Raw genomic sequence first — 25123 nt, 5'->3', positions numbered from 1 at the left:
TTTGGGGCATATTATGTACAGTTTATGAGGAAAAAGGCAACTTACTGTTTGATTTTAATTTTTCTAGTTTATTTAGGTTTTTGTTTCTTTTTTCCTTATTCTAATACTGGATCACTGGACTGTTTTTGGTCATTTCTTTTTTGGAGTTTTTAATCATTCCCATTTCTGATGTTACAAAATGTGAAGCAGTGTTTTCATGTTTTTGATGATATTTGATTGATCCAATAAAGGAGATTTTAAATTCAAATTCTCTCTCTGTCTGTGGGAGTGCATGCTGGGAATGGGTGAGTGAAGTGTGCTGAGTGGGAGCATGAGTTTGCCATTTACTTGCCCCTTTTTTTCTAAATAGAGCATTTAACAAGTTGTTCTATAAATACATTGAAGCTCTTTGAGTGATTGAGTAAAGTTTTCAGGCTTCAGCAACCAGCATTTCGCTGGGGAGCAAGGTGACCCATGGTACAAAATTTTTTGATTCAATAATGCTGCACCACAAAGTGGTGAATGTCACTAGTGTAGAGGACCGCAGTCTGGCTGCGTGTGAAGTTGCTGGAGAAGATAATGTATTGCCAACATTGAGAATGAACAATGGTACATTAAATATAAGATTGATGACTTTGATTATGTAATCCATGTGATGACTGATACAATTAAATGTTTTGGATGTGGAAAAACAGGGCATCTCATCTTTGTTTGTCCTCAAGGTAAAATTGGTGAAAGTGTTGAAAATGGCATTTCAGTTCAGGCCGATGGTGAGCTGTAACAGAATGTTCAATCAGCAGGCGTGGTTGGTGCAGCCCCTCCAGACTCAGATGGAGCAGAAACAGCTAATGCTTGCATGCTGTCTGCGATGGAAAAAAAAACTGTTGTGTAATAAGTTAGGTCTGCTGAAGTGTCAAACATCAAGAATGACCTAAGCCAGTTTTGCACTGTGCTGAGTCGCTACGCACTCAGTAAATGTAGTAGCTGTCTTCCTCATTTAATCTAACATGAAGAACACATCATCACACAGTCCGTTACAGAATTCTTTTTGGGATCATCTCGTACAGTGTGACGAAATAATCATAAAAAAACCCACTGAATTGCACAGTGTATAACTGGTCACATACTAGCTTACGCCTCCTCTGCTGACATTGTCCACTTCAAAGATTCCCAGTTCAAGGTTAAAATTAGCTTCCAAGGAAAGTAAAGGAAGCAGCAGTGGACATAGCAGGTTCCCTAATATCAACAACTCTGACACTGTGAAGATACTGATGATGATATGAAGCAGCTCAACTTGTGTTCACATTAACAAATATCTGTATTAATGTACCACAGATGTTTTATCACAGATGTTTTACCACATCTACACTACACGTACTAATTGAAATACATTGGTATTTTAAAAATAAGTCTCTGGCATCATTAAAAAAGTATTTATTCATTCTTATAATGTCACCGGCCAATGAACATATCAACAGTAAGTATGGATAATGATTATACTCTTGTATGTGGGGAAAACTATGAAAATTATTTGATTGCACAGTTCATAATCATATACAAATCACTTGCAGATTCTTAGAATCTATTGATCCTCTGAAAAAATAAAATATTTTTTGCAAGATAGACCACTAAGCACATAGTCTCGAACTAAAAATCAATAACCTTTACTCTGCATATTTTTCTCAATTAAGACCTTTATAGCAACACCCTTATCTAAAGATCTTCAGAATTTTCAGTTTTCACAATTCTTATAATTCAGATTCTGATTCAGCAAACCATGATGATATGGTTGATTATTATTACTACTTGTTTAAAGAGATCTGTTTTCTGTATCTGGTACACATACACCGATCCTTTAGAGTCATTCTAGAGAATAGAAAATACACTTCAATTTACGAAATTGCAAGAAAATTCTAAACTTGATGTCACTGACAGTCAGGGTCCTGATGGTCAGAGTTCTGCTGTTCCTCTTCAAAGGCTGGGTTCATATAACTGTGATCCATTCTGCTGCTGTTTTGCTCTTCGGAAGCTGACGTAATGGAGGAAAAGCATTCTGTGTCATATACCTCAGTATGTTGTCAGTATTTCAGCATTATTACTCTCTTAATGGAAATGCTCCCAGGATCAGCCAAGACATTAACATTAAAGTATTATTTTGTGATAATTATACTTTACTTGACTGTTATTGAAATTGAATACATGTTTCTTACTTAATTACTTTAAAATTAATTTCCAATAAAGAAAAGTTGTACTTTTCACTCCTTACATTTTTATTTTGACCTTTAAATATTCTTTACAAATTCTCTATAGATCTCTTCTTCTGTCATCCAGCCAATAATGGTATGATATACATCAATCGAATCTGTGTGCATCTGAAGATGGATAAGCCACACAGCGTAGTTGCTTTAAAAGGAAAACATTCAATAGTAGCAACCTTTTTACTTTTTTGAGTAAATTTATGGCTGGACAATTCCTGTTTTGATTGATTATCTATACTTTCATTATCTATACTTTCACTTAAGTATAATTTTTCATTTCTTTTTCTGCCTCTGGTCATACCAGATGAGTCAGTCAGCATTTTTTGTAAACTGGTAAATGTAACTTATGTAGTTAATTTTTACAACATATTATTTTATGAAAGGTAGGTCGAAGGGCTATGTGAAATTACACATGGTGAGTAAAAACATATTTTAAGACACTTACTTTCAGCAGTCTGGGTGTTTAAGCTTAGCCTGGCTTCTCCTCGTTGCTCTGGAGATGTGACCATTCCTGGTGAGTTGACCAGTAAACCTGACACAGAGCTTGGATAAAATCTGACATCTGGTGGTGGTGTGGGGGATTCTTGACCAGGTTTTGCAACAACCTTTAAAAGAAATATAGGAACACCACTTGTTACTCATTAAATTGGTGATTGGGTTGAGCTATCGTATTGTCTCCAAAATGATAAGGTAAGTGATGTATGACCTCTGTGCATCTTCAAGGAAGATTACTGAACATTATGATATGTAATGTTAAAAATGCTTGGACTTATAAGGAGAGCAAGAAGTTAAGAATACTATAACAATTTCCACAAACAATGAAACTGTAGTCAAAAAGGAACTGGAAGGTTTTGTGATTTATCATTTATCTTAAAATAACATTAAAACCTTAAAATGACTACTATGAATTATTGAGTAATGACAGTAAAGCTAGTTTATAATAATGAGAAATGTAAGCCGGGACCTGTCAATGGGCCCTGGGAGTTAAATAAACAATGTATAAATGGAACTTACCTCTTCTATTAGAATGTCATATTTACACATTGGACAGGTGTGGTGTTCCAGTAACCATGGCTCAATGCATGTTTTGTGGAAAAGATGGCTTGCAAGGGAATAAAAAGCCATAGTTAAATTAAAGTGTCAACAGGTCTCATAAAGCTGACAATCACATAATAATTTTCTAGAATACCTATGACTTTACTGAACTCTGCTCATTGTGTATCACCATGAGGTGTGGTAACATATCATATGGCCCATTACAGATATTAGGGCAATAATTACATGAACAGTTTATTAACCACTATAGCCAGTAGATTTAAAGATCATCTACAGTAACCATTTTAATTCATAAGCTAAGTCGTTTTTACATATAATTCCCACTTTTTCAGCTGATAATTTGCTCAAATTGTACTATACTTAAACAAAACATTTTACTCTACAATTAGCTGTGTAGTCAATTTTTTGTTACATTAAAAATCATTTATGCCATTTCTCCAAAAAACTTAATAAAACTCAGTCCCAAAATTAGAATGTTTCTTTAAATTATGATTAAAAAAATAAAAATAAAGATAATAAAATAATTAGAAAGTTTATTAAGCTTACTAAAGCTGTTTTTGTTACTATTATAATATAACACTATTACAATAAAGTTGGTTTTTTTATTCACATATTTGCCATACACATCCAGTGCCAATGGCATTCAGAGAAAAATCACCACTTTCATATTGCATTCTTGTTGGGTTTTTAACAGTTTTTGACACATTTCACTGTCAATTTATGTGAAGCTGTATAATTTTATGCAATTCTGGGCCCAGTTTCCCCAAACCATCATAAAGTTAAGATCATAGCACTGTGCATCATGAGCATTGTTAAATGTGATAATCTAAGATAAGGATCTTACAAGCAATGGCCTGTTGTTAAGAGTACATGCAGTGCACTCATAGAGCACTATGCATGTAATTAGTTTTAAATACATTTGATAATATATTTGTTTGTATAATACTTAAGAATATAAATCTGATTGACCATTTGGCAGCATTTGGTGGTGGAGAAGGATGAGTAAAATGTCACTGAAATAGGGAGACTGTGAGCGATTTTGAGTCACTGAGTGATGCCATACTATGTGTTCATAGTAACATAGAATGTCATGTTCTCATTATTTTGTGTGTCTTAACCTTTCACTGTTGCATTGTGTTAAGTGTGAACTAGTTGTAGCACCAAATAAAAGAATGAAATCATGGGTGTGCTCTCTTGATATAACATATACAGTGGGGTCCAAAAGTCTGAAACCACTAGTGAAAATGCTCTTTTCTAATTCAATACAACAATTGTAATTCTATTAAATTGTCAAAAAAAGCTTTGGGGGAAAAAAAAGAGTCTCAAATGTAAGTAAATTATGAGGCTGAGAAAGAGATAAAGGCAAATTTATCAATCAAAATAAATTGTTTGGTATGTTGTTAAGAGGCAAGAATGCTAGTTACACATGTAACTGTGAGAATCACCATAAGAATCACCATGTGATAAAGGCACATAGTGCTGTATGATACAATACATGCAGTAAATACTGCTGTGATACAAGCCATCTTTCCCAGGAACCTTCTTACTACATTCTCACCAGCTTGCCACTGTTTCCCTTGCTTCAGTTGATAATCTTACCTGGATACTGTAGACTTATACCTTCTAAGAGCTGCTGCTGTAGTCATAAAGTCTGTCCTGTGCACATTCCAGGACTCTTATTCACAGTATGCACATATTGAACATCCTTTCAACACACCTAGTACTGTTTTACTTTACAATATACGGTTGTAGAAGAGCAAATATTTTAAGCCCACTATCTGGTGTCACCCAGAAGAGGATGGGTTCCCTTTTGAGTCTGGCTTCTTTCAAGCTCCTCTTGTTTTTCCTCACCACTATTGCCTAAAAGATAGCGTCAGAGGGCACCTTGAGACATCACTGTCCTGCCAATCCACCATCAACAAATCTGACAAACAAATCACAAATCACATGGCAGAGGAGTACCAGGCATGAAAACAAAACATCTCACTTTACAAACATTCTCTATGTCTGTGAATCCCTGGTACTTTTTGCAAGAGAAAAATAAAATCACTGTCAATACAATTAGATTTTCTCAATACTATGACTGCTGCACCATTGCACAGCCATGACAGATTAGTTATTAGTTATCTGTGAGGCTAACCATGAATGGACTATGTTCAGGGGCATGACTCTTTTAGAACCCTTGTCCGTGGTGGTATGCAGTGTCCTAAAGCTGTTGCACTGATAGTCCATAATTTCAAAACAGGCCAAAATGACGATATACATACACACAGTGAGGTCAGGTGAATGACTCAGCCATTTAAGAGCATTCTATTTCCAAGCTCTTGAGTTGCTACATTTGGGTCATCATCCGTCTGTACTGTGAAGTGCTCCAGATCTTTTATCAATTTTTCATGAAATAAGGTGGAACCAGGCCACATTTGCCCAACCGCTTATCAGTCAATTGTCCAGTTACCTTTGAGCCTGTGAAAATGGTAGTAGTATGTAAAACAAAATGGCTGTCATTCCTAAACGATTAATGCATTATTTTTGTTAAACCCCTTTAAATAAGCTGAAAGTCTACACTTCAATCACATCTTGATTGCTTTATTTCAAATCCATTGTGGTGGTGTACAAAAATTTATGAAATTTATGAAATCCATTGTGGTGGTGTACAAGAATTTATGGAAATTTTGTCACTGTCCAAATACTTATGGACCTGCCTGTATACAACATTGGTGGAGATTTGTCCATATACTGGCCTAGGGTTCCCACTGTGAGAAGCAGGGTGTCAGTCAGCTCCCTTACAGAAGGATAAGCTGCTGTAGATTAGAATGGTTGCTCCAATTCTATCACTAAAATGAGTCATTGCTGGGCATGGACATTTGTGACTGTTCAGACTGCAGAGATTGGGTTAGATTCAACTGCAAATCTGGGTCTAAATCTGCCATCTGAGTGATCAATGCAGGCTCAGTCAATGCAGGACATGTCTGAGTCAGACATAGCATCTTTATGATGGTCACTGCCAAGGCACTGAGCAAATAGGTACTGGCTGACTTCCAAAGTGTTCAGCTTCAAAGTCTTATAGCCTGGCTCCTTTGGCTAATCACTTGGTGTAACACATAAACTGCAGGAAATCAGAGCCAGTCGAAGAGAAACAAGGGGTCTGTATGTGGAGGGAAAACCATCTCCAGCCCCAAAGCTGCGTATTAGTGGAAATCCAGCCAAGTTACCAGACTCAAAAATCAAGCAACAATTCAATCAATCAAACAAACAAACAAAAAAAACATTGCATGATAGGGTGATCAAAACCAATCAACAGCATGCAGCCACAGGCCCACTTTCGCTAGATGGTGGGAGATGGGGAATACTTAGACGAGACAACAATGAGAAGTTGGTGAAACTCTGACAGTGATCAGAGTGGAGTTTGCAGTTTTAATTACCACATATAGAAAAAATATTACACAATTGCTACAAAATAAAATATCCAATATCTGTGCCTCAGGGGAGTGGGGTCTTGAACATCTTTCAAGTTTGGTTCAAAATTGAATTACAGCTGTTTTGAGTAAACCAGCTCTGCTTTGTAAGAATTGACTGACATATGGCAGCCATATTGTTTAAAAATATCAACATTTTTGATAGTTATTGAGATTCAAACTCTTGCCCTGCTGAGTTGTTTGACAAGACAATTGTCAAGATAGGCCAAAAATCCTAGAACTAGTTTTTGTGGGCAGAGCTAAATAGTCCAAAAGGCATTTTTTTTCAGTGTGAGCAAAAGAATTATACAAAAAAAGAATTTTCACTGTACAGCTTATGCCTCAGGGCCCAAACTTTGAATATGACCTCACAATCTTTCCTGTGTATTGCTTTCGAGTTTAGTGCAAATCCATGCAAGCAATCATGAATTACAGCTGTTTGAGGACATTAGGCTCTGCCTCATTAGAATTGATTGATGTGGTGGCCATATTGTTTACAAATGTCAACATGTTTTTGATAATTATTGAGGTTCACATTCTCCTGAGTAGTTTGACACCAAATTTGTGAAGATGGGTCAAAATCCTAGGACTAGTTCGTATATTATTCAAATCTTAGAAAATAAATCTAAGTGGGTGGGGCTAAATGGCACTTGAGGTTTTTTGTTTGGGAGAACCAAAGGAATCAAAAGAATTTTGTTTGTAGGACTCACGGTTCATGAATTATGGACCAAAACGTAAAATCCTGTGCTAAAAAAGAAGAAAGAAAAATCCTAACAATTACAATAGGGTTCCAGCACACTTGATGCTTGAACCCCTAATAATAATAATAATAATAATAATAATAATAATAATAATAATAATAATTATTATTATTATTATTATTATTATTATTATGTATAAAGCACCTTTCATACAAAAAGCAGTTCAAAGTGCTTTACAAAATGACAATTTCACTGATCAGCCATAACATAAAAACCACTGACAGGTGAAGTGAATAACATTGATTATGTCGTTACAGGGATAAATTAGGCAGCAAGTGAACAGTCAGTTCTCAAAGATGATGTGTTGGAAGCAGGCAAAATATGCAAGTGTAAGGATCTGAGCAACTTTGACAAAGCCCTAATTGTGATGGCAAGATGACTGAGTCAGAGCATCTCCAAAATGGCAAGTTCTGTGGGGTGTCCCTGGTGTGCAGTGGTTAGTACCTAACAAACATGCTCCAAAGAAGGTCAACCGGCGACAGGGTTATGGGCACCCAAGACTCACTTATGCAAATGGGGGGCAAAGACTCGCCCGTCTGCTCCGATCCAAAAGAAGAGCTAGCGTGATGCTCTGGACAATGTTCTGCTTGGAAACCTTGGGTCCTGGCATTCATGTGGAAGTTACTTTGACATTTACCACCTATCTAAACATTGTCGTAGACCAAGTACACCCTTTCATGGCAACGATATTCTCTAATGGCAGTGGTCTCTTTCAGCAGGATAATGTGCCCAGCCACACTGTAAAAATTGTTCAAGAATGGTTTGAGAAACATGACAAAGAGTTAAAGGTGTTGACTTGGCCTCCAAATTCCCCAGATATCAATCCGATGTGCTGGACAAACAAGTGATCTTGTGGAATCCATGCCTCGATGGGTCAGAGCTGTATCGGTGTATATAAACCAGTAAAAAATTAAACAGCATTCATTAAAAGAAGAGTGTAACATGATGAATAAATAGTTCATTAAAAACTAAATAAAATAAAATATTAAAACACAGAAGGGAAGAGGGAGGAGTGAATCATTACAGACTGGAATTTAAAACAAAATGAGACTTAGTAGACTCTGAGACCCTTGCACAGGGCCTTAAATGTGCTGTGTCTTAAATAAGCACACACCCCTGTCCTTAAACAGGTTGCCTCCAAAATGAGCGCACACACCTGTCCTTACAGCAGGACAATGATCCTAATCATACATTCAAAGATGTAACAAAATGGCTTATATCACAGCGTGGTTGAATGCTTGAATATGTTTGGTCAAAAGTTGCATTATTTTTGTATGGCAGCACAGGTAGCACCATAGGTTAATATTAATGCATTTGTTCTAATACCTTACTGTTTCTATTGTCACAGCTTATACACAGGTAGAAATTAATTAATTTCAAAATAATTCTTATAATCGTTTATGTGGTGACTTTTTGTTAAGGGACATTTATTTAACATTTAAGGAAGGAGTCTTTGTTCTTCAGAGCGCAGAGCATGAATAAAACAGATATAACCATTTTTCCTCTCAAGACTAAAGAAAAACTTAGATGGGGAATCCATTTGCAACAAAATTTGAAAACGTGATCAGACCAGAACCCCATGTGCCCTGAAGCCCAAAAGATCACTAGAAGTAGATCAGACCTGAAGACTTCAGCCTGACTCGGGTTTCCTTTTGAATCTATCAGTCTTTGTAATTCCACTACTTCAATTTCCAGTTGTTTCAAGTAATGTGCCATGAGACATTACAAGTGTACTGTTGAGAAAGCTGTTTAATTTCAACCTTTTCATAATCCCACTATTCTCACAGGTTACTAAAATGTTGCTTTCACTTATTACTTTCTCTTTTCTCTTTTTCTTCTTTCTTTTATTGAAATTATTCCAAAAGACCAAGATGCACTTTTAGGCTTAATATTTGCAATTAAAACAGCACAAGACTACACTGTAATCTGAAAAACCCACAGGTGTGATCACATAGCCTTTTACAACCCCTGGCAAAAATTATGGAATCACCACACTTAGAGGATGTTCACCCAGCTTTTTTACTTGATAACAAACAAACAAATCACAGATATGACACAAAAAAGGTTTTGTTCAATAGCTTAACATTCTGGTTTGTGAAATATACATAAAAAAATTCAAGGACATTTTTTTTTATTAATGGCATGTCTTTTTCCAAATCAAGTAAAGGAAAAAATTATGGAATCACTCAATGTTGAGGAAAAAATTATGGAATCATCAACAAAAAAAACACAATTAATACTTTGTTGCTCCTCCTCTGGCTTTTATTCTTTGAGGCATAGACCTCACTAATGAAAAACAATATTCCCCATCAATCTGGGGAATCATGGGTGGAGCCTTAACATGGACCAGTTTTTTTACTTTCCACCATAAATTTTCAATTGGATTGAGATCCGGACTGTTTGCTGGCCATGTCATTGAGTTGATATGCCTTTCCTGAAAAAAAGCTTTAAAACTGTTTGCTCTGTGGCAAGATGCATTGTCATCCTGAAAAATTATTTCATCATCACCAAACCCATTTTCTATGGATGGAATGAGAAAATGTCCAAAATTTCACTGTACAACTGTGCATTGACTACTGAGGTAATGACTGCCATCTCCCCTGGTCCTTTACCTGACATGCAACCCAATATCATAAATGAGTTGGGAAATTTGATTGATTCTGGCAGTCATCTTTATATGTTTTGTTAGAACGGCACCAGACAAAAGTTCCAGCATCATCTCCTTGGCCAATGCAGATTCATGATTCATCACTGAATTTCACTTTCATCCAATCATCCACACTCCATGATTGCTTCTCCTTAGCCCACTGTAACCTTGTTTTCTTCTGTTTTGGTGTTAGTGCTGGTTTTCTTTTGGCTTTTCTATATATAAATCTCATTTCATTCAGCCGGTTTCTTACAGTTCTGTCACAAACATTGACTCCTGTTTCCGCCCATTTGTTTTTCATTTGTTTTGTTGTGCATTTTCTATTTTCATAAGGCATAGTGCTTTGAGTTTTCTATCCTGATGCTTTGACATCTTCCTTAGTCTGCCTGTGTATCTACCTTTCATAACCTTCCCATTAAGTTTATACTTGCAACAAATTTTAGACACAGCTGACTGGGAGCAACCAACCTCTTTGGCCACACTCCATGTTGAAATTCCTTGTTGAAGGAGTTTTATAATCCTTTCCATTGTTTCAACTGACAACTCTCTCATTGGAGCCATGTTTCCTTTCAATTAGCCAAGTCCAACAGCCCATTAAAGTGTGTAAGCACTCCCTTTTAACTGCTGACTTATTAGCATTTTTAGACTTTTCCCAGTATTTGTTTTAGAAATGGAAATTAAAAATTGATTCCATAATTTTTTCCTCAACATTGAGTGATAATTTTTTCCTCTACTTGATTTGGAAAAAGACATGCCATTAATTAAAAAAAATGTCCTTGAATTTTTTTTATGTATATTTCACAAACCAGAATGTTAAGCTATTGAACAAAACCTTTTTTGTGTCATATCTGTGATTTGTTTGTTTGCTATAAAGTAAAAAAGCTGGGTGAACATCCTCTAAGTGTGGTGATTCCATAATTTTTGCCAGGGGTTGTATAATATAATGCTGGTGCTTAAAGCAATATAGCATAACAGTCTGGCCAGTGACATACCACCATCTCTCATATGGGTCCATGTGTATTGTCTGTGTCAGGGATTTTCAGAGGTGACAGATGCAAGTGCAGACTTTTATTGTGCAGAATGTAAAAATAACAACTAAAGCGGTGAGTATACACAAGACAGCAAAACCTACAGACTATGGGCAAGACTATGGCAGATAAAGCAATAGACAGACACAACATCAACAGAAGTGTGACAATGAGGTACACAGAAACTAGAACTTAAATAGTGGTGCAAATCAGGGTGAAACAGGAAACAGCAGTGAGTGATTAGTGCCATGTGACATGCTGAGGCGGATGGGAAGAGTAGTTTAGCATCCTTTTAGCGCTACCTTGTCAAAGCCCCCCCTTAACTCATGGCTCCCGAAGTGTGAAACACAGTCACAAGGGGGACCTAGACAGTCATTTGAGAAGAAGCAAGAGCCCTTAGGCCTACAAAGTTTCCTGGAAGTTGTACCCTTAGTGTAGTTGGAAGGAAGTGTGACATCCTCCACAGGGCGGTGGGGTGACACAATCTCTTCCCTATAGCTAAGGGGTGGCGTGACATCCAAGGCAGAGCATGAAAATGGAGTGACACCACCAAAAAGCCAGTGGGGGGAACGAAGTCCAAGGCGGAGCCCGAAGAAGGGCGACGATCTCCATGACACCAGAGGGGGGAGCGACATTCTCCATGGGGCCAGAGGGGACGCAACATTCTCCATGTAGCGAGGGGGAGAACGACATCCTCTACATAGTAAGAGGGGGGAGCAATGTACACCACAAAGCAAGGGGGAGGAGCGACATCCTCAGTGGAGCTAGAAGGCAGAGTGATGTCTGACGTGGAGCCAAGTGGTGTAATGACATCCAAGACAGAGCAGGGAGATAGAGTAATGCCTGTGGCAAGGCAGAGATCTGTAGTGATGGTTTTCTGCAGGGGACAGGGGCAGGTGAATGCCCTCAGTGGAGAAGAGAGGCAGAACGATGTCCTGAGTGGGGCAAGAAAGCAGAGTGACTTCCAAAGGATGCAAGTACAGCCTTTTATTGTGCAGTGTGTAAAAAGAACAACTATAATGGTGAGTATACACAAAACAGCAAAACATACAGGTTATGGGCAAGACTATGGTAGGCAAAGCAACAAACAGACATGACATTAAAGAAAGCATGACAGTGAGATACATGGAAACCAGAAATTAAATAGTGGTACAGATCATGGTGAAATGAGAAACAGGAGTGAGTGATTAGACCCATGTGACGTGTAGTTTAGCATCCTTTTAGCACTACTCTGACAATCTGACATTGTGATTCAGAACCCTCCAAATATCACACAAATGGTGAGCTTTAAGTAGCTCACAAACAGCATGTTGTGATGGAGCATGCGGTTCATGCATGTGGTACAGTTAAAATCACCCCATAAACAGATACTCATCCCAGCTGCAATTCTACAGAGCTGTGCTAACAAGGAAACAATTCCGCTCAACGCCAGTCAAAGGAGCATAAAACTGCCATCCACCACCAGGTCACCCTCATATAAGATTGGCAAGAAATATTTTGCAAATAGAATTGCCACGCCTCCTCTTGTAGAAGAAACGAAGACCATATTGTGATGGAGTGCTAAAAGGACGCGTGACCTCCCCTTCCCAATTCTTCCTCCAAGAAATTCCATTAGCACCATCAGTATGTGTCTCCGGAGCAAGCATAATGTCAATGCCCTTATGTTTCTTTAGCTCATGCATTAGCACTTTTTTCTGGACATTCCGTGCCCCAATCAAATTTAAAGAGCCCACCCTTACCTTGCTCATTAAGGGAAGTAAGAAATGGCGCAAAAACAGCAGAGTGACAAACAAAAAGATTTTAAGATTCAAAACCATTATCATTTTGGAGTCCTAATTTAAATTTTGGCACAATTTTATTTAGCATGTAAATTTCCTGCACAGTGAACTGGTCTTCTCCCTCCTTTCTCATAAATTCTTGGACAGAGACAATGAATAGTTTTCAATCAGGACAATATTCTTCAACCACTACACCTCTCTTTTTTTATAGAAAAGGCCATATCTTTCCAAAAGTGTATGCACTTCGTCAAGTCCTTAGACTTTTAAAAGCTTACAGATCACTATCAGAGTCATCAGTTTTAGTGTGTGTGTGTGTGTGATTGTATAAATAAATATATATATATATATATATATATATATATATATATATATATATATATATATATATATATATATATATAAAATATACCCAGTCAGGTTCATAAGTATTTGGACAATGGTGACAAACACAATTTTCGTAATTTTGCCTCTGTACGCCACCACAGTGGATTTGAAATGAAGCAATCAAGATGTAATGGAAGTGTAGACTTTCAGCTTTAATTCTAAGTTAAAGTAATTGGACAATTGACTGATTATCACTGATAAACTGGTTTAATGGCCAGCTGTGGCTTTTCTCCTTATTTCATGACAAATTAATCAGATAAAAGGTCTGGAGTTGATTCCATGTGTTGAATTGGCATTTGGTAGCTGTTCAAGTGAACTCTCACTATCTGGTCCAAAGTATTGTCAATGCAAGTGAAGGAGGCCATCATTAGGCTGAAAAAAAACAGACCTATCAGAGAGATAGCAGGAATGTGGATGATTGCAGACGTCTTTCCTTGGTGAAGAAAAACCACTTCACAACATCTAGCTGTCGAGTCAAGGGGGAGGTAGGAGTATCTTTGTCAAAGTCTACAATCAAGAGATGCCTTCATGAATGTAAAAATGCTTTACGTTAAGATGCAAACTACTGGTAACACTCAAGAACAGAAAGGCCAGATTAGACTTTGCTAAAAACCTATAAAAAAAAGCCTGACCTATTTTGATGCAAGATTAACTTACCTGGATGATGGGAAGAGAAGAGTATGGAGAAGCAAAGGAAGGGCTCATGATCCAAAGCATGCCACATCATCTGTCAAACATGTGGGGGCAGTGTTATGGCATGGGCATGTATGGCTACCAATGGAACTGGGTCACTGGTGTTTATTGATGATGTGACTGCTGATAGAAATACTAGGATGAATTCTGAAGTTTCTAGAGGTATACTTTCTGCTCAGATTCAGTCAAATGCTACAAAAACGATAGGACAGTGCTTCAAAGTACAGATTATCCAAAACGTACTGTGAAAGCAACCCAAAAGCTTGGAAATGGAATGTTCTTAAATGGCCGAGTCAGTCACCTGACCATAACCCAGTCGAGCATGCTTTTCACTTACTGAAGACAGAAGACAAAACTGAAGGCAGGCAGACCCACAAACAAGCAGCAACTGAAGGCGGCCGCAGTAAAGGCCAGGCAAAGCATCTCAAGGGAGGAAACTCAGCATTTGGTGATGTCCGTGGGTTCCAGACTTTGGGCAGCCATTGACTGCAAAGGATTTGCATCCAAGTATTAAACATAATCCTAATATTTATACTAGTTTGTCCAGTTACTTTTGATCCTGTAATGAAAATGGAGGGACTATGTAAAATATGGCTGTAATTCCTAAATGGTTAAGGCAATATTTTTAAACCCTTTGAAAATTTTTAAACCCTTTAAACCCTTTAAACCCTTTTAAACCCAAGGGTGGTGTACAGAGGCCAAATTACAAAAATTATGAAATTTACGAAAATTGTCCAAATACTTACGGACCTGACTGTGTATATATATATATATATATATATATGTGTGTGTAAAGGTGCAGGCTCTTTGTTAGTACCTCAAATGATCAAGGCTACATTAGGGCCAACTCTCCACACCCTACTCTCAAGTCAAGTAGTATTAACGTAATCCAGTTACATTATGAAATCACGTGAGGATGCACTGACAGGAACTAGTGCAATAGTATTAGTTCAATTCTCAGTTAGAGTGAGAGCCCAGAGTTTGATTTTATTTATGGCTTTGAAAGTACATGAACAAATCATGCTGAATGTACAAAAACAAATTGTGTAAATGTATATCAATTCAATCATGTGGAACTGATGTACACATTTGAATTAAGTAAATTCAATGAATTTTTTTTTGATAAAATCATTGAACAGTTAATAACTGGTGTCACCCAGATGAGGTTGGTTCTAGTTCCTCTCAAGGTTTCTTTCTTATGTGATTTCAGGAAGCTTTTCCTTGCCATTGTCACCCCTGGCTTGCTCATTAGGGATAAATTTTTAAATTTAAAATTTTATATCCGAATTTCTGTAAAGCCGTTTAGTGACAAATAAAAGTGAATTGAATTGAATTGAAATACAAATGCCACACTTAAAATCAATTGTAGACCTTTTATCCACTTACTTGTAAGTGAAATAATGAGGGAATAACACACACCTGTCCATGGAACAGCTGAGCAGCCAATTGTCCAATTACATTTGGTCCCCTAGGGAAGTCCACATATAAAAAGTGCTGTAATTCCTTCACTTCACCTGTTCACCTGATTTGGATTTAAATCAAGTCAAGTCAAGTTAAAGATGCACATCTGCACTTTGAGCTCATATTCATTATTTAATTTAAAGTGTACTGTGGTAGACAGCTAAAATAACACTAACTTTGTCAATATCCAAATATTTACAGACCTGACTGTATGCTCAGAGCGAGAATGCTCTGCATATGTAAATGTTGCTGTAAATATATATTGAGTCCATATAGTTAGTACAAAACTACACTTTTCAAGCTCAAAATCCTAAAATCATGATACAATTGCATTCTCTCCATGCTGGTCATGGCTACAGCTCTCTGCCCTTCAGCACCAGAAGAGTCCACCTCCTAACTCAATCACATCACTTCAACAGTAGCAATCAGTATATCAAGTTGGAGGACCTGGGACTGGGACCTGGGAGCCCATCCCTGTGTCAGTGGATCTCCAGCTTCCTAATAGGCAGGCCACATGCGGTATGGGTGGGCAGACTTGTCTCACTCTCCCTCACCTTCAGCACTGGAGCCCCCCAGGGTTGTTGTCCTGAGCCCTCTGCTGTACTCATTGTACACTTACGACTGTGTGTCCATTTCCAACTCTTCCACCATTGTCAAGTTTGCTGACAACACTGTTGTGGGCCTGATCTCTCATCACTGATAAAGACGAGAAGGTCTACTTGGAGAACTGGTGCCAGGAGAACAACCTCCTCCTGAATGTCCAGGAGAGGAGCTACCACCCCCTTAAGGTCAATGGGGTCCCAGTGGAGAGAGTGGACAGGTTCCAGTACCTTTGTGTTCATATCATGCAGGACCTGTCATGGTCCTGTCACATTAACACCCTGGTAAAGAAGGGCCATCAGCGTCTTTACTACCTTAGATGCTTAAGAGACTTTAAACTGCCTTCTAAGGTACTAAGGAACTTTTACACCTGCACCTGAAGGGAAGCATCACAACCTGGTTTGGAAACAGTACCAAACAAGATAGATGGGCTCTCCAGACGGTGGTGCAAGCAGCTGAGCACACCATCTGCACCGAGTTCCCCTAACCTGCAGTCTATTTACAGCAAATGGTGCTGGACTAAGGCCAGGAAGATAGTGAAGGACATCCACACAATGGATTCTTTGCTCTGTTGCATTCAGGGAATCACTTCCGCTCCCTGAAGGCCAACACAGAGAGAATGAGGAGGAGCTGCTTCCCACAGGTCATTCAGGCCCTCAACCAGGAAAACACCTAGGAATACACCTTGGATTTGTTTGCACAACACCCACACCCCCTACATTCCTGTTAATATACCCCTATTTATAAATATTTATTATATATGTTAGCAATTTCACTGCAACTACCTCAGCCTGATGTTGCACAGCATTCTATTGCACATACAACTGCATTTTATTATTTATTTGCTTTATTCCAAATATAGTCCATACTGTTGCTGCCATCTATCTTTTATATCCTTTCTATTATATTTTTAGATTTTTCCTTTTCTACTTGTATACAAGTAAATTCTGGTTTATGTAAATTCTACTTTTATGTCACAGACAGTCGTAAACAGCATTTCACTGCATGTAGTACTGTGTATGGTTGTGTGTGTGACCAATAAAATTTGAATTTGAATATATCAGCAGTAGATCAAACATTAAATATTTAGTATTTTGTATAAGTTTATACCTATATGCAGTGTGTAAATATACGCTAACCATCCACTTTAATAGGAACACCTGTACACCTGCTCATTTATGCAGTTATCGAATCAGCCAATCATGTGGCAGCAACACAGTGCATAAAATCGTGCAGATACAGGTCAAGAGCTTCAGTTACTGTTCACATCAAACATCAGAATAGGGAAAAAGTGTGATCTCTGTGACTTTAACCATGGCATGATTGTTGGTGCTAGGTAGGCTGGTTTGAGTATTTCAGAAACTGTTGATTTCCTGGGATAGTCACACATAACAGTCTCTGGAGTTTACAAAGAATGATGCTAAAAACAAAAAACATTGAGTGAGTAACAGTTCTGTGCATGGAAGCGCCTTTGTTGATGAGAGAGGTCAGAGGATAATGGCCAGATTGGTTCAAGCTACCAGGAAGGATATAGTAACTCATATAATTACTCTTTACAACCGTGGTGAGCAGAAAAGCTTCTCAGCATGCACAAAACATTGAACTTTGAGGTGGATGGGCTACAACAGCAGAAGACCACAGTTTAGAAAAAAAAATCACCTGGTCTTTTTCCAGTCTTCAACTGTCCAGGTTCAGTGAGTTTGTGCCCGTGATACTGTGTCTTATGTCATTAGATGACTGTTGCTATGCATGATTCTCACTGCCTCTGGCTATTCGGAGGAATACATCTAGAAAACCATTCTAGGTCTGGCAGAATGTCACCAGGAATGATACTCAAGTCTGCATATTTGTAATATTATTGAATTAAATTTTCCAAGTACTCTTGTTCTTTGTTTCCTATATGCTCATGTGTGTATATAAAAACCCTTGACTTATATGACTTATAATATCTTCAGTGTTTGCAGGCTGTGATATTAGTTTTAATAGAATGTTAGTAGTATGGGATAAAATGTAGTATACACAGGACCATGGGAAAAATCATTGTCAGCTACTGTCCATCCATCCATCCGTCCATTTTCTGTACCGCTTATCCTACACAGGGTTGCGGCAGAGCCTGGAGCCCATCCCAGGGAACTCGGGGCACAAGGTGGGGGACACCCTGGACAGGGGGACCAGCCCATCGCAGGGCACAATCGCATACACACTCACACACTACAGACAACTTAGAAATACCAGTCAGCCTACAATGCATGGGGAGAACAAGGAAGCTCCACACACACAGGGCTGAGGTGGGATTCGAACCCCCAACCCTAGAGGTGTCAGGCAAATATGCTATATGAATATACAAAGCTATACTGAGGAAGGCTAAATTTCAGCTTGAAAAATTATTACTTATTTGTGCAATACTGCTTAACTTGTGTTAAAGCAAAGCATTCTTTAATGTTTAACCATTAACTACCTGCAAGGCAGAGTTGTCACGACATCACACCTCATATAGGAATCTAAGCAAACAACACAGCTGCTCTCTTCTGCTTCTACTTCCTGCAAAGACATTCATTTAATTATTATTACTACTTCAGAATAGTTATAAAGTAATACTTAGTAACTTAATAATTGACGATTGCTGTTAGAAAGTACCGGATCAGTTCGCCGAAGAATCCGAACCTCTAATTTAGCAACAGCTTTCTCGGCCACTTTTTTAAGGTTTCTCTGTAAAATTATTGAGAGAAGATGAATTTGTCAATTTTATACATGGTTATATTCACTGAGATACTTAATCAAAATTTTAATAATTTTAATATTATGTTTTAAGAGATTTTGGTTTTGAAAGGTTAAATAAACTCTATTCTTAAAAAGCAGTAAGGGAATAGGCTGAATAGACTTTGCCCATAAACAGCTAGAAGTAAGGTAATCACTCATCCAGTGCTAACACTTTGACAAAACAATTAATAAATAAAGAAACTATCCCTATCCTGATTTCCTGAAGGAACAAAATTGTTATTGAAAGTATAATCCTCCAGCCTTAAATCAGGGAGCTAATATACAGTACATTCAAAACTGCTATATTGCAGGGTAAAAGTGTTTTTTTTGACTGGACTAATTCTGTGGACAGATAGAAATTAGGTGGAATGACTATTTCACAAATGACAAGCTCAGTGTGAAACTGATCTGTATCAGTAAAAAAAGATATTTAATATATCCTAATTGGTCAGCTGAAAGCTGGTAAATGCCTAACCTGCTGGATCCGAAGCTGTCGGTTTTGGTAGAACCGGCTAATGACTACAAACATGAAGTAGCCCAGAATGATGGCTGTTATACCAAAGAAGATGAAAGACATGATGTAAATCCAAAAAGGGTTCCAGGGCCCATGTCGGCTCGCCACTGCTATGTTCATATAGACTTCAATCCCACTCTCAATCAGGTCTGTGATGTATCTGCCCGGGATATTTCCGATCATGATTGCCACAATGTTTCCAGTTCCTGTGGAAAAAAAATTAAGTATTCAAAACAGAACAGAATTAAAAATGATATAAAAAGAAATACACAAAAGTGTGGTATCATTGTTTACAGTGTTTTATATTCATTCATTTTTCCTATATACTTTTTAATAATGCATGCTAAAAAAAAAAAAGACAATGCATTTTTGGTTTATTTTTAATGATCAAAGAATCCTTGCAATACTATTGGACAATTTGACATGTAATCTTTAACTTAATATGCAAGTACGCATATTATAAAATTATAAGCTTAGTGTAACATCTTTGTCTGTTCAGAGGGGAAGGAGGACATGGCAGGCTTGGAATAATGCAGCTTGGCTCTTTCTTTCTTTTTTATTTTTTTCTGAGAACGCTCAGCACCCACTCCCTCGTTTGGCTTTTCTGCTGCTTGTTTTAGACTACATGGTACATAACAAAAGGTCTAAGAAGATGAAGTTCACTGACATGAAGTAAAAAAAAAAGATGGATTATTTGGCACTTTTACAAGTAGTTTTTCTGATAAATAAATAAATACAATTTAAACATATTTATATATAAAAATATATATATAGGGCAGAAATCCCAGTTCAAGGTCAGAGTTATCTAGCCACCAATGCATCCAAGTCAGGCTTATTGCCAGAGCATACAGATCTCCCACTCATTCTGCTGACATAATTTCTGCCAAAAAGGCAGACTTCAGAGGTATACATTTCACTTCAGCATTTTGCATGGGCTTGTAAAGAGGGGCCTTAAGGGATTCTGGAGAGAATGGAGAGAAATCTCACTCTTGGCTCTTGGGGTATCATAATAAATGAATAAATGGAGGTGGCTCGTTGCCATCATAAAGGTAATAACTTTATGAGAGCCCAGAAAGATGAAATTCATGGTGCTGTGATGGCTGCCACATACACCTTTCATGCAGATGGTGACTTTTCTCTGTCACCAGCAGTGGATAAAGAAATGTTAGAATTTTGAATAGGCAATGCACTAGATCCAGCAGATCAGTTTCCTTTAAGGGCATATACGTAAGTCCAGTGTACTAGTGGTTTTGGCATTTCAAGACTAATGGACTGCTGGGTTGAAGTCCTGTGGGTGATATATTCTACAGGGCCAAAGCCACAGGCAGTGACCTAGTTGATGCCAAATGCTTTCGGACAGCAGATCTGCTTGGGGACGGAGCCACCAGGGTGTTGCGGCAACTGGCAAAAGTAGCAGTAGACCCTCACAAGGCAGGAAACATGGAACCAGTTTGTGGTGACCTAAAAATATCACAGGGTCTATTTGTCTATGCAGGTTTTGGTGGCAGCCCCAAAGAGTGATTGTGACATGCAGTTTTCACAGGGTTGATCAACACACATTCAACAGAGTATAGCATTATTCAGTCACTCGGGAGCCTGCCATTTTTAGAGTCACTGCCACAATTACTTTAGAACCTCTCAATGCCTGCGAGCAGGCAGAAGCTGACCCAGACCCATTTTTGGACATTTCTGAGGCCAGATAATTGATAACATTTTGATTTGATGAGACAATTGATCAATTGATTTGACAAGACTAATGCTTATGCATAAATTTATTGCTGAACTAAAACGTGTTTGCCTACATAGTTTTTACTTAAAATTAAATTGTTTTCCCAAACAAGTAGTTTTAATTAAGTTTTCATGAATACTGTCAATATGATTCCATATGATTTCATAGTGGTACTATGTTTGTTGTTATTATAGAATAAAAAAGAAAGAAGGAAAAATATAGAAAACACCTCTATGAGCAGTGTTTATGGACTTTTCACTGTTAATGTGTGTTGAGAATAGAAAGATTTGGCTAGATTTGAATAACTGTTTGTTAGGGGCTTAAAGATAAAATATAATATTGCTTCCTTGTGGTTTTCTTTGGAAACAAATTTCATGCAACTAAAAATAGTTGTGGCAGTATTGCATTATATACAGTATAAAAAAATGTTAAAGTCTGAATTAATGAGTAGAGAAACATAACAAGTGCAGATGCTTCTAGTGTACAGCATAATACAGTTAAGCAATTCAACCATGCTCTGTGGCATAAAAACAACTGACCTGAATTTCATATAAAAATATTAAGAGAAAAAATGACTTTAAAAGGGGCTCATTATTGGGGCACAGATCGCATGAGCTTCAGTGACAAAGATTCCTTTACAAAAAATCTACATTACCATGTAGTACTCTAAAGTTCTAAACTTCAGTAGAATAATTAAATGACTGTGATACTTGTGCATTACTTTGAAGGAAAAACAGAAGTGTATCGGTTTGTCAAGAGACACGAACACTTTAACCAGCCAGACAAACAGCAGCTCTTTCTCAGAGCATCTGGTGGTATATACTCACACACAAGTTTCTACTGCAGGTGGCTTGGCTGACTGCAGTCACATGCTAAAGCATGGCTAAATTTGTTGACAAATTATAATTCCACTAATAATTAAGTAGTAGCTTATCTTTTGTAATCACTAAGCTAATGAAACAATTATCAATGTTATTTAATTTGATTTTGTATCAAGAAAAAGTAGCACAAGCAACATAAATTAGTGAAAGCACCACGGAGGTGCTCCTCCACCATGACACCTTGCATCCGCATAGAATGTAACATAGAAAAGAAGCCCCTCTCCATGACCTCAGAGCTGTGTTATGAATGGCCAGGATTGAGTTTGATCCTAGCTCATTTGCTGTTTCTGACTATCCCAGATATTTTCCTGAATCCCACATCCTGAAATTTTACAACCTAAATTTCTATTACCTGAATTTTCAACTGCATCAATTTTTTAAAATCTGGCTGATTTTTTTTAAACCTGAATTTCTAGGGCCTGAATTTTCAACAGTTTGAATTTTTAACTTACATTTTAATACTTGAATATTTTAAACCCAGGTTTATTTATACATGAATTTTTTTAAACCTAAATTCTCAAGACCTGAATTTGAAACAGCTGAATTCAGAACCAATATATTCAAATATCTTAAGATTCACACTGAAATTTTTCACATTATTTCATATTACACGTATTTTTCTTTCAAGCATTACCAAATTCAGGTTCAGGCTCTGCAGACTGAATACAGAGTTATTCTGAACAACTGAACAACTTTATGGTATGAAGAAACATTTCTATCCTGATGGGAGTGGTCTATTCCAGGATGACTCTGCACACATCCACAGGGCACACTGACCTAAATCATATGCTAAGGCCAGCAGATCTCAACCCAGTACACTTTTTGGAGTGAGGTGTTAGACAGTGCTTTCCACCACCATCAAAAGTTTGGGATTAGTGACCAGTGCTCCATCATTCCAGTAGAGGTTCAGAGACTTGTAGAATCTTTGTAATGGCATACTGAAGCTGTTCTATGACATTTTAACATGCTAGTATGACATTTCATGTTGGCACTAAATTTGCCACCTGGAATTCAATTATACCTTGTCCCACAATAAGGATATGTCTAGTTTTGAATAATGATCTATCCTTACAAAGAGATTCCCTTTGTTATACAGAAATTACAATACTAGTCATAATTATTGTATACACTATTGCACTACTACTCACATGCCTCAAATAGAGTGGAGCCTTCCCATGAAGGAATGTGGCTCTTTATTTACACTAAAACACTGAAGATAAAGCACAGGGCTAAGCAAAAGACTGCGTATTGAGCTGTAACTGTGAAATATTTGCATCAAATGTGCAATGCAATAATCAATATGTGATTCTAGATCTAGAAAGAGAATAATAGAGAAAATACATCATAGGACACCAGATGTCTACATAATAGACCACAGTGTTAAATAGACCTTTGTACATACTTTTACACAAACAGTTATTGAAACCTGATGTGGACAAAACATATTCCTAACCCAGTTCATCCAAGCACTGGATTACTAAAAAGAACTGCTATACCTGCATGAGACATTGTGTTTGTCTCATTTCCAGTTCCATCAGGGTTGTAAATAACTACAGCCGATGCTCCCTCTCGCTGCGCGACTTGAATTTTCTCAGCATAGGTACAGTTGCCTCTTTTGATGAGAGCTATCCATGGCTCCTCCTTAATGGTGAATGTGGTATTCGGTTGGCAGGCCAATGAATCTGAATTTGGGAGCACCACAAATCCAGAGGCCTGTTTCAAAGGTGATTCTGACCCATACCTTCCACACTCACACACATTGATCGTCGTTTGGTTAGTCCCTGGGATCAAGTAGCGCACCTCCACATATGCGGTCCAAAATATCATCGAGGAACCCAAATGGAACTGAGACTGGATAACCCACAATGCCAGCCATGTCCAAGTCAACCCAGGTATTACTCTGTAGTCCCTTCTCATTTTCCAGGGCCAGGTAAATAATCCTGATGCTCTTTGTAATGTTGCACAGTGTTGCTCTGTACCTGTGGCTAATTGTAATCAGATATTGCTCAGGTAATCCAAGATTGCTCTACGTCAGTTGGAGCTGGTCTTATCATTCTGGACCTTGAACACTGGCTAAGATAGCATTTATTTGAATAAGATAGCATTCACAGTGCCCTTCCCATTTCCTTGTTGGTGGAGAAATACACCCTTTAAAGAACAAAACAAATAAAAAAGACAATAAAAATGTTTTATAGTACTATAGCACAAGAATTTTTATAGCACTATGGTAACATTTACACTGTGGAATTTCAATAAATTCATTCATGGGATTAATTAGATGAAATTGGTGGTCAAGTGACAATAGGTCTTCCTCAGTCCTCTTATGTCCCAGACAGGTGATGTCATTTTTTTAATCAGCTGGCACTTACAAGTTAAGAGTAATGTTATGGGTCCAAGTTTGCAACTGAAACGTTAGCAAGGATATTGTCAGACAAAGTACAAATTCATAACAGTGGAATTTTATCCTATGAAAGTTTAGAACTTTAGAGTAAAACATAATAATGTTATTTTTCATTTTTGTAAAATTAAGAACAGAGTAGAACAGCTAACCCTGTACATCTATAGTTAATAAATCTGTTTGTTAAGAATTCGTCATCTGCTGTGTGCCTCATGTTAACTTAGATGCTGTAATATTCAGCTTGAGTAAATGCATAAACTCAGAAGGTAAGAATGTAACTACAGTTCTACCACTAAGTTGAGGACTGCCAGGGCAGTTTCCTTCTGATATAGTGGACTTATCTTGTTTGCTCGTTTCCTAACCAAAGTAGTAAAGTCAACCTGAGTAACCCAGATGACCTGGTGGTCCTCCAATTAGTCACAGAACCATGGTTACATATGTAATATCCCTTTCTACTTCTTTATGTTCTATAATGGTTTCATATATCATAGTATTAACATATATCAAAGTTGTAACAAGGTTGTCACAATAACACTTCCATTCATAATATCTTTGCCTTACTGTTTGCCTTCTCTTTATACAGAAAGCACTGGAAATGCAAGATACCCAACAGCAATACAGCAATATAAAATTACCAACCTTTAAACAAGTCAAAATTATTACAGCGTAAGTTTTAGTCAAGAACAATAAAAATCAATTATTTGGTTTCTGAAGGCTTAGTTCTGAACAGTTTGGCTTCTT

At 37.5% G+C, this 25123-nt stretch overlaps 1 protein-coding gene across 1 annotated transcript; it reads right to left on the bottom strand.

The window, feature by feature from the left end:
* Window positions 1-1398: 1398 nt before the first annotated feature.
* On the bottom strand, window positions 1399-24033 carry LOC113542863 (RING finger protein 148). Its single transcript, XM_026940664.3, has 7 exons — window positions 23481-24033; window positions 19336-19580; window positions 18738-18809; window positions 18559-18641; window positions 3252-3339; window positions 2683-2842; window positions 1399-2008 (listed from the first exon to the last, which is right to left on the bottom strand). The coding sequence occupies exons 1-7, from the start codon at window positions 23899-23901 to the stop codon at window positions 1905-1907; spliced, it is 1173 nt and encodes a 390-aa protein (XP_026796465.3). The 5' UTR covers window positions 23902-24033; the 3' UTR covers window positions 1399-1904.
* Window positions 24034-25123: the final 1090 nt, after the last annotated feature.

Source organism: Pangasianodon hypophthalmus, chromosome 7, assembly GCF_027358585.1.
Source record: "Pangasianodon hypophthalmus isolate fPanHyp1 chromosome 7, fPanHyp1.pri, whole genome shotgun sequence".
NCBI classification, from domain to species: domain Eukaryota; kingdom Metazoa; phylum Chordata; class Actinopteri; order Siluriformes; family Pangasiidae; genus Pangasianodon; species Pangasianodon hypophthalmus.
This window is presented reverse-complemented; position numbering and strand designations above follow the sequence as displayed.

What these genes read in the sequence shown, in the direction of transcription:
- LOC113542863 (XM_026940664.3), bottom strand. Translation starts at nt 23,901, where the DNA reads ATGAGAAGGGACTACAGAGTAATACCTGGGTTGACTTGGACATGGCTG. An exon ending in ATGACATTCTAATAGAAGAG is followed by an intron (nt 2,843 to 3,251) that starts GTAAGTTCCATT and finishes TTTCTTTTAAAG; the next exon opens with GTTGTTGCAAAACCTGGTCA. An exon ending in AAACACCCAGACTGCTGAAA is followed by an intron (nt 2,009 to 2,682) that starts GTAAGTGTCTTA and finishes CCATTACGTCAG; the next exon opens with CTTCCGAAGAGCAAAACAGC.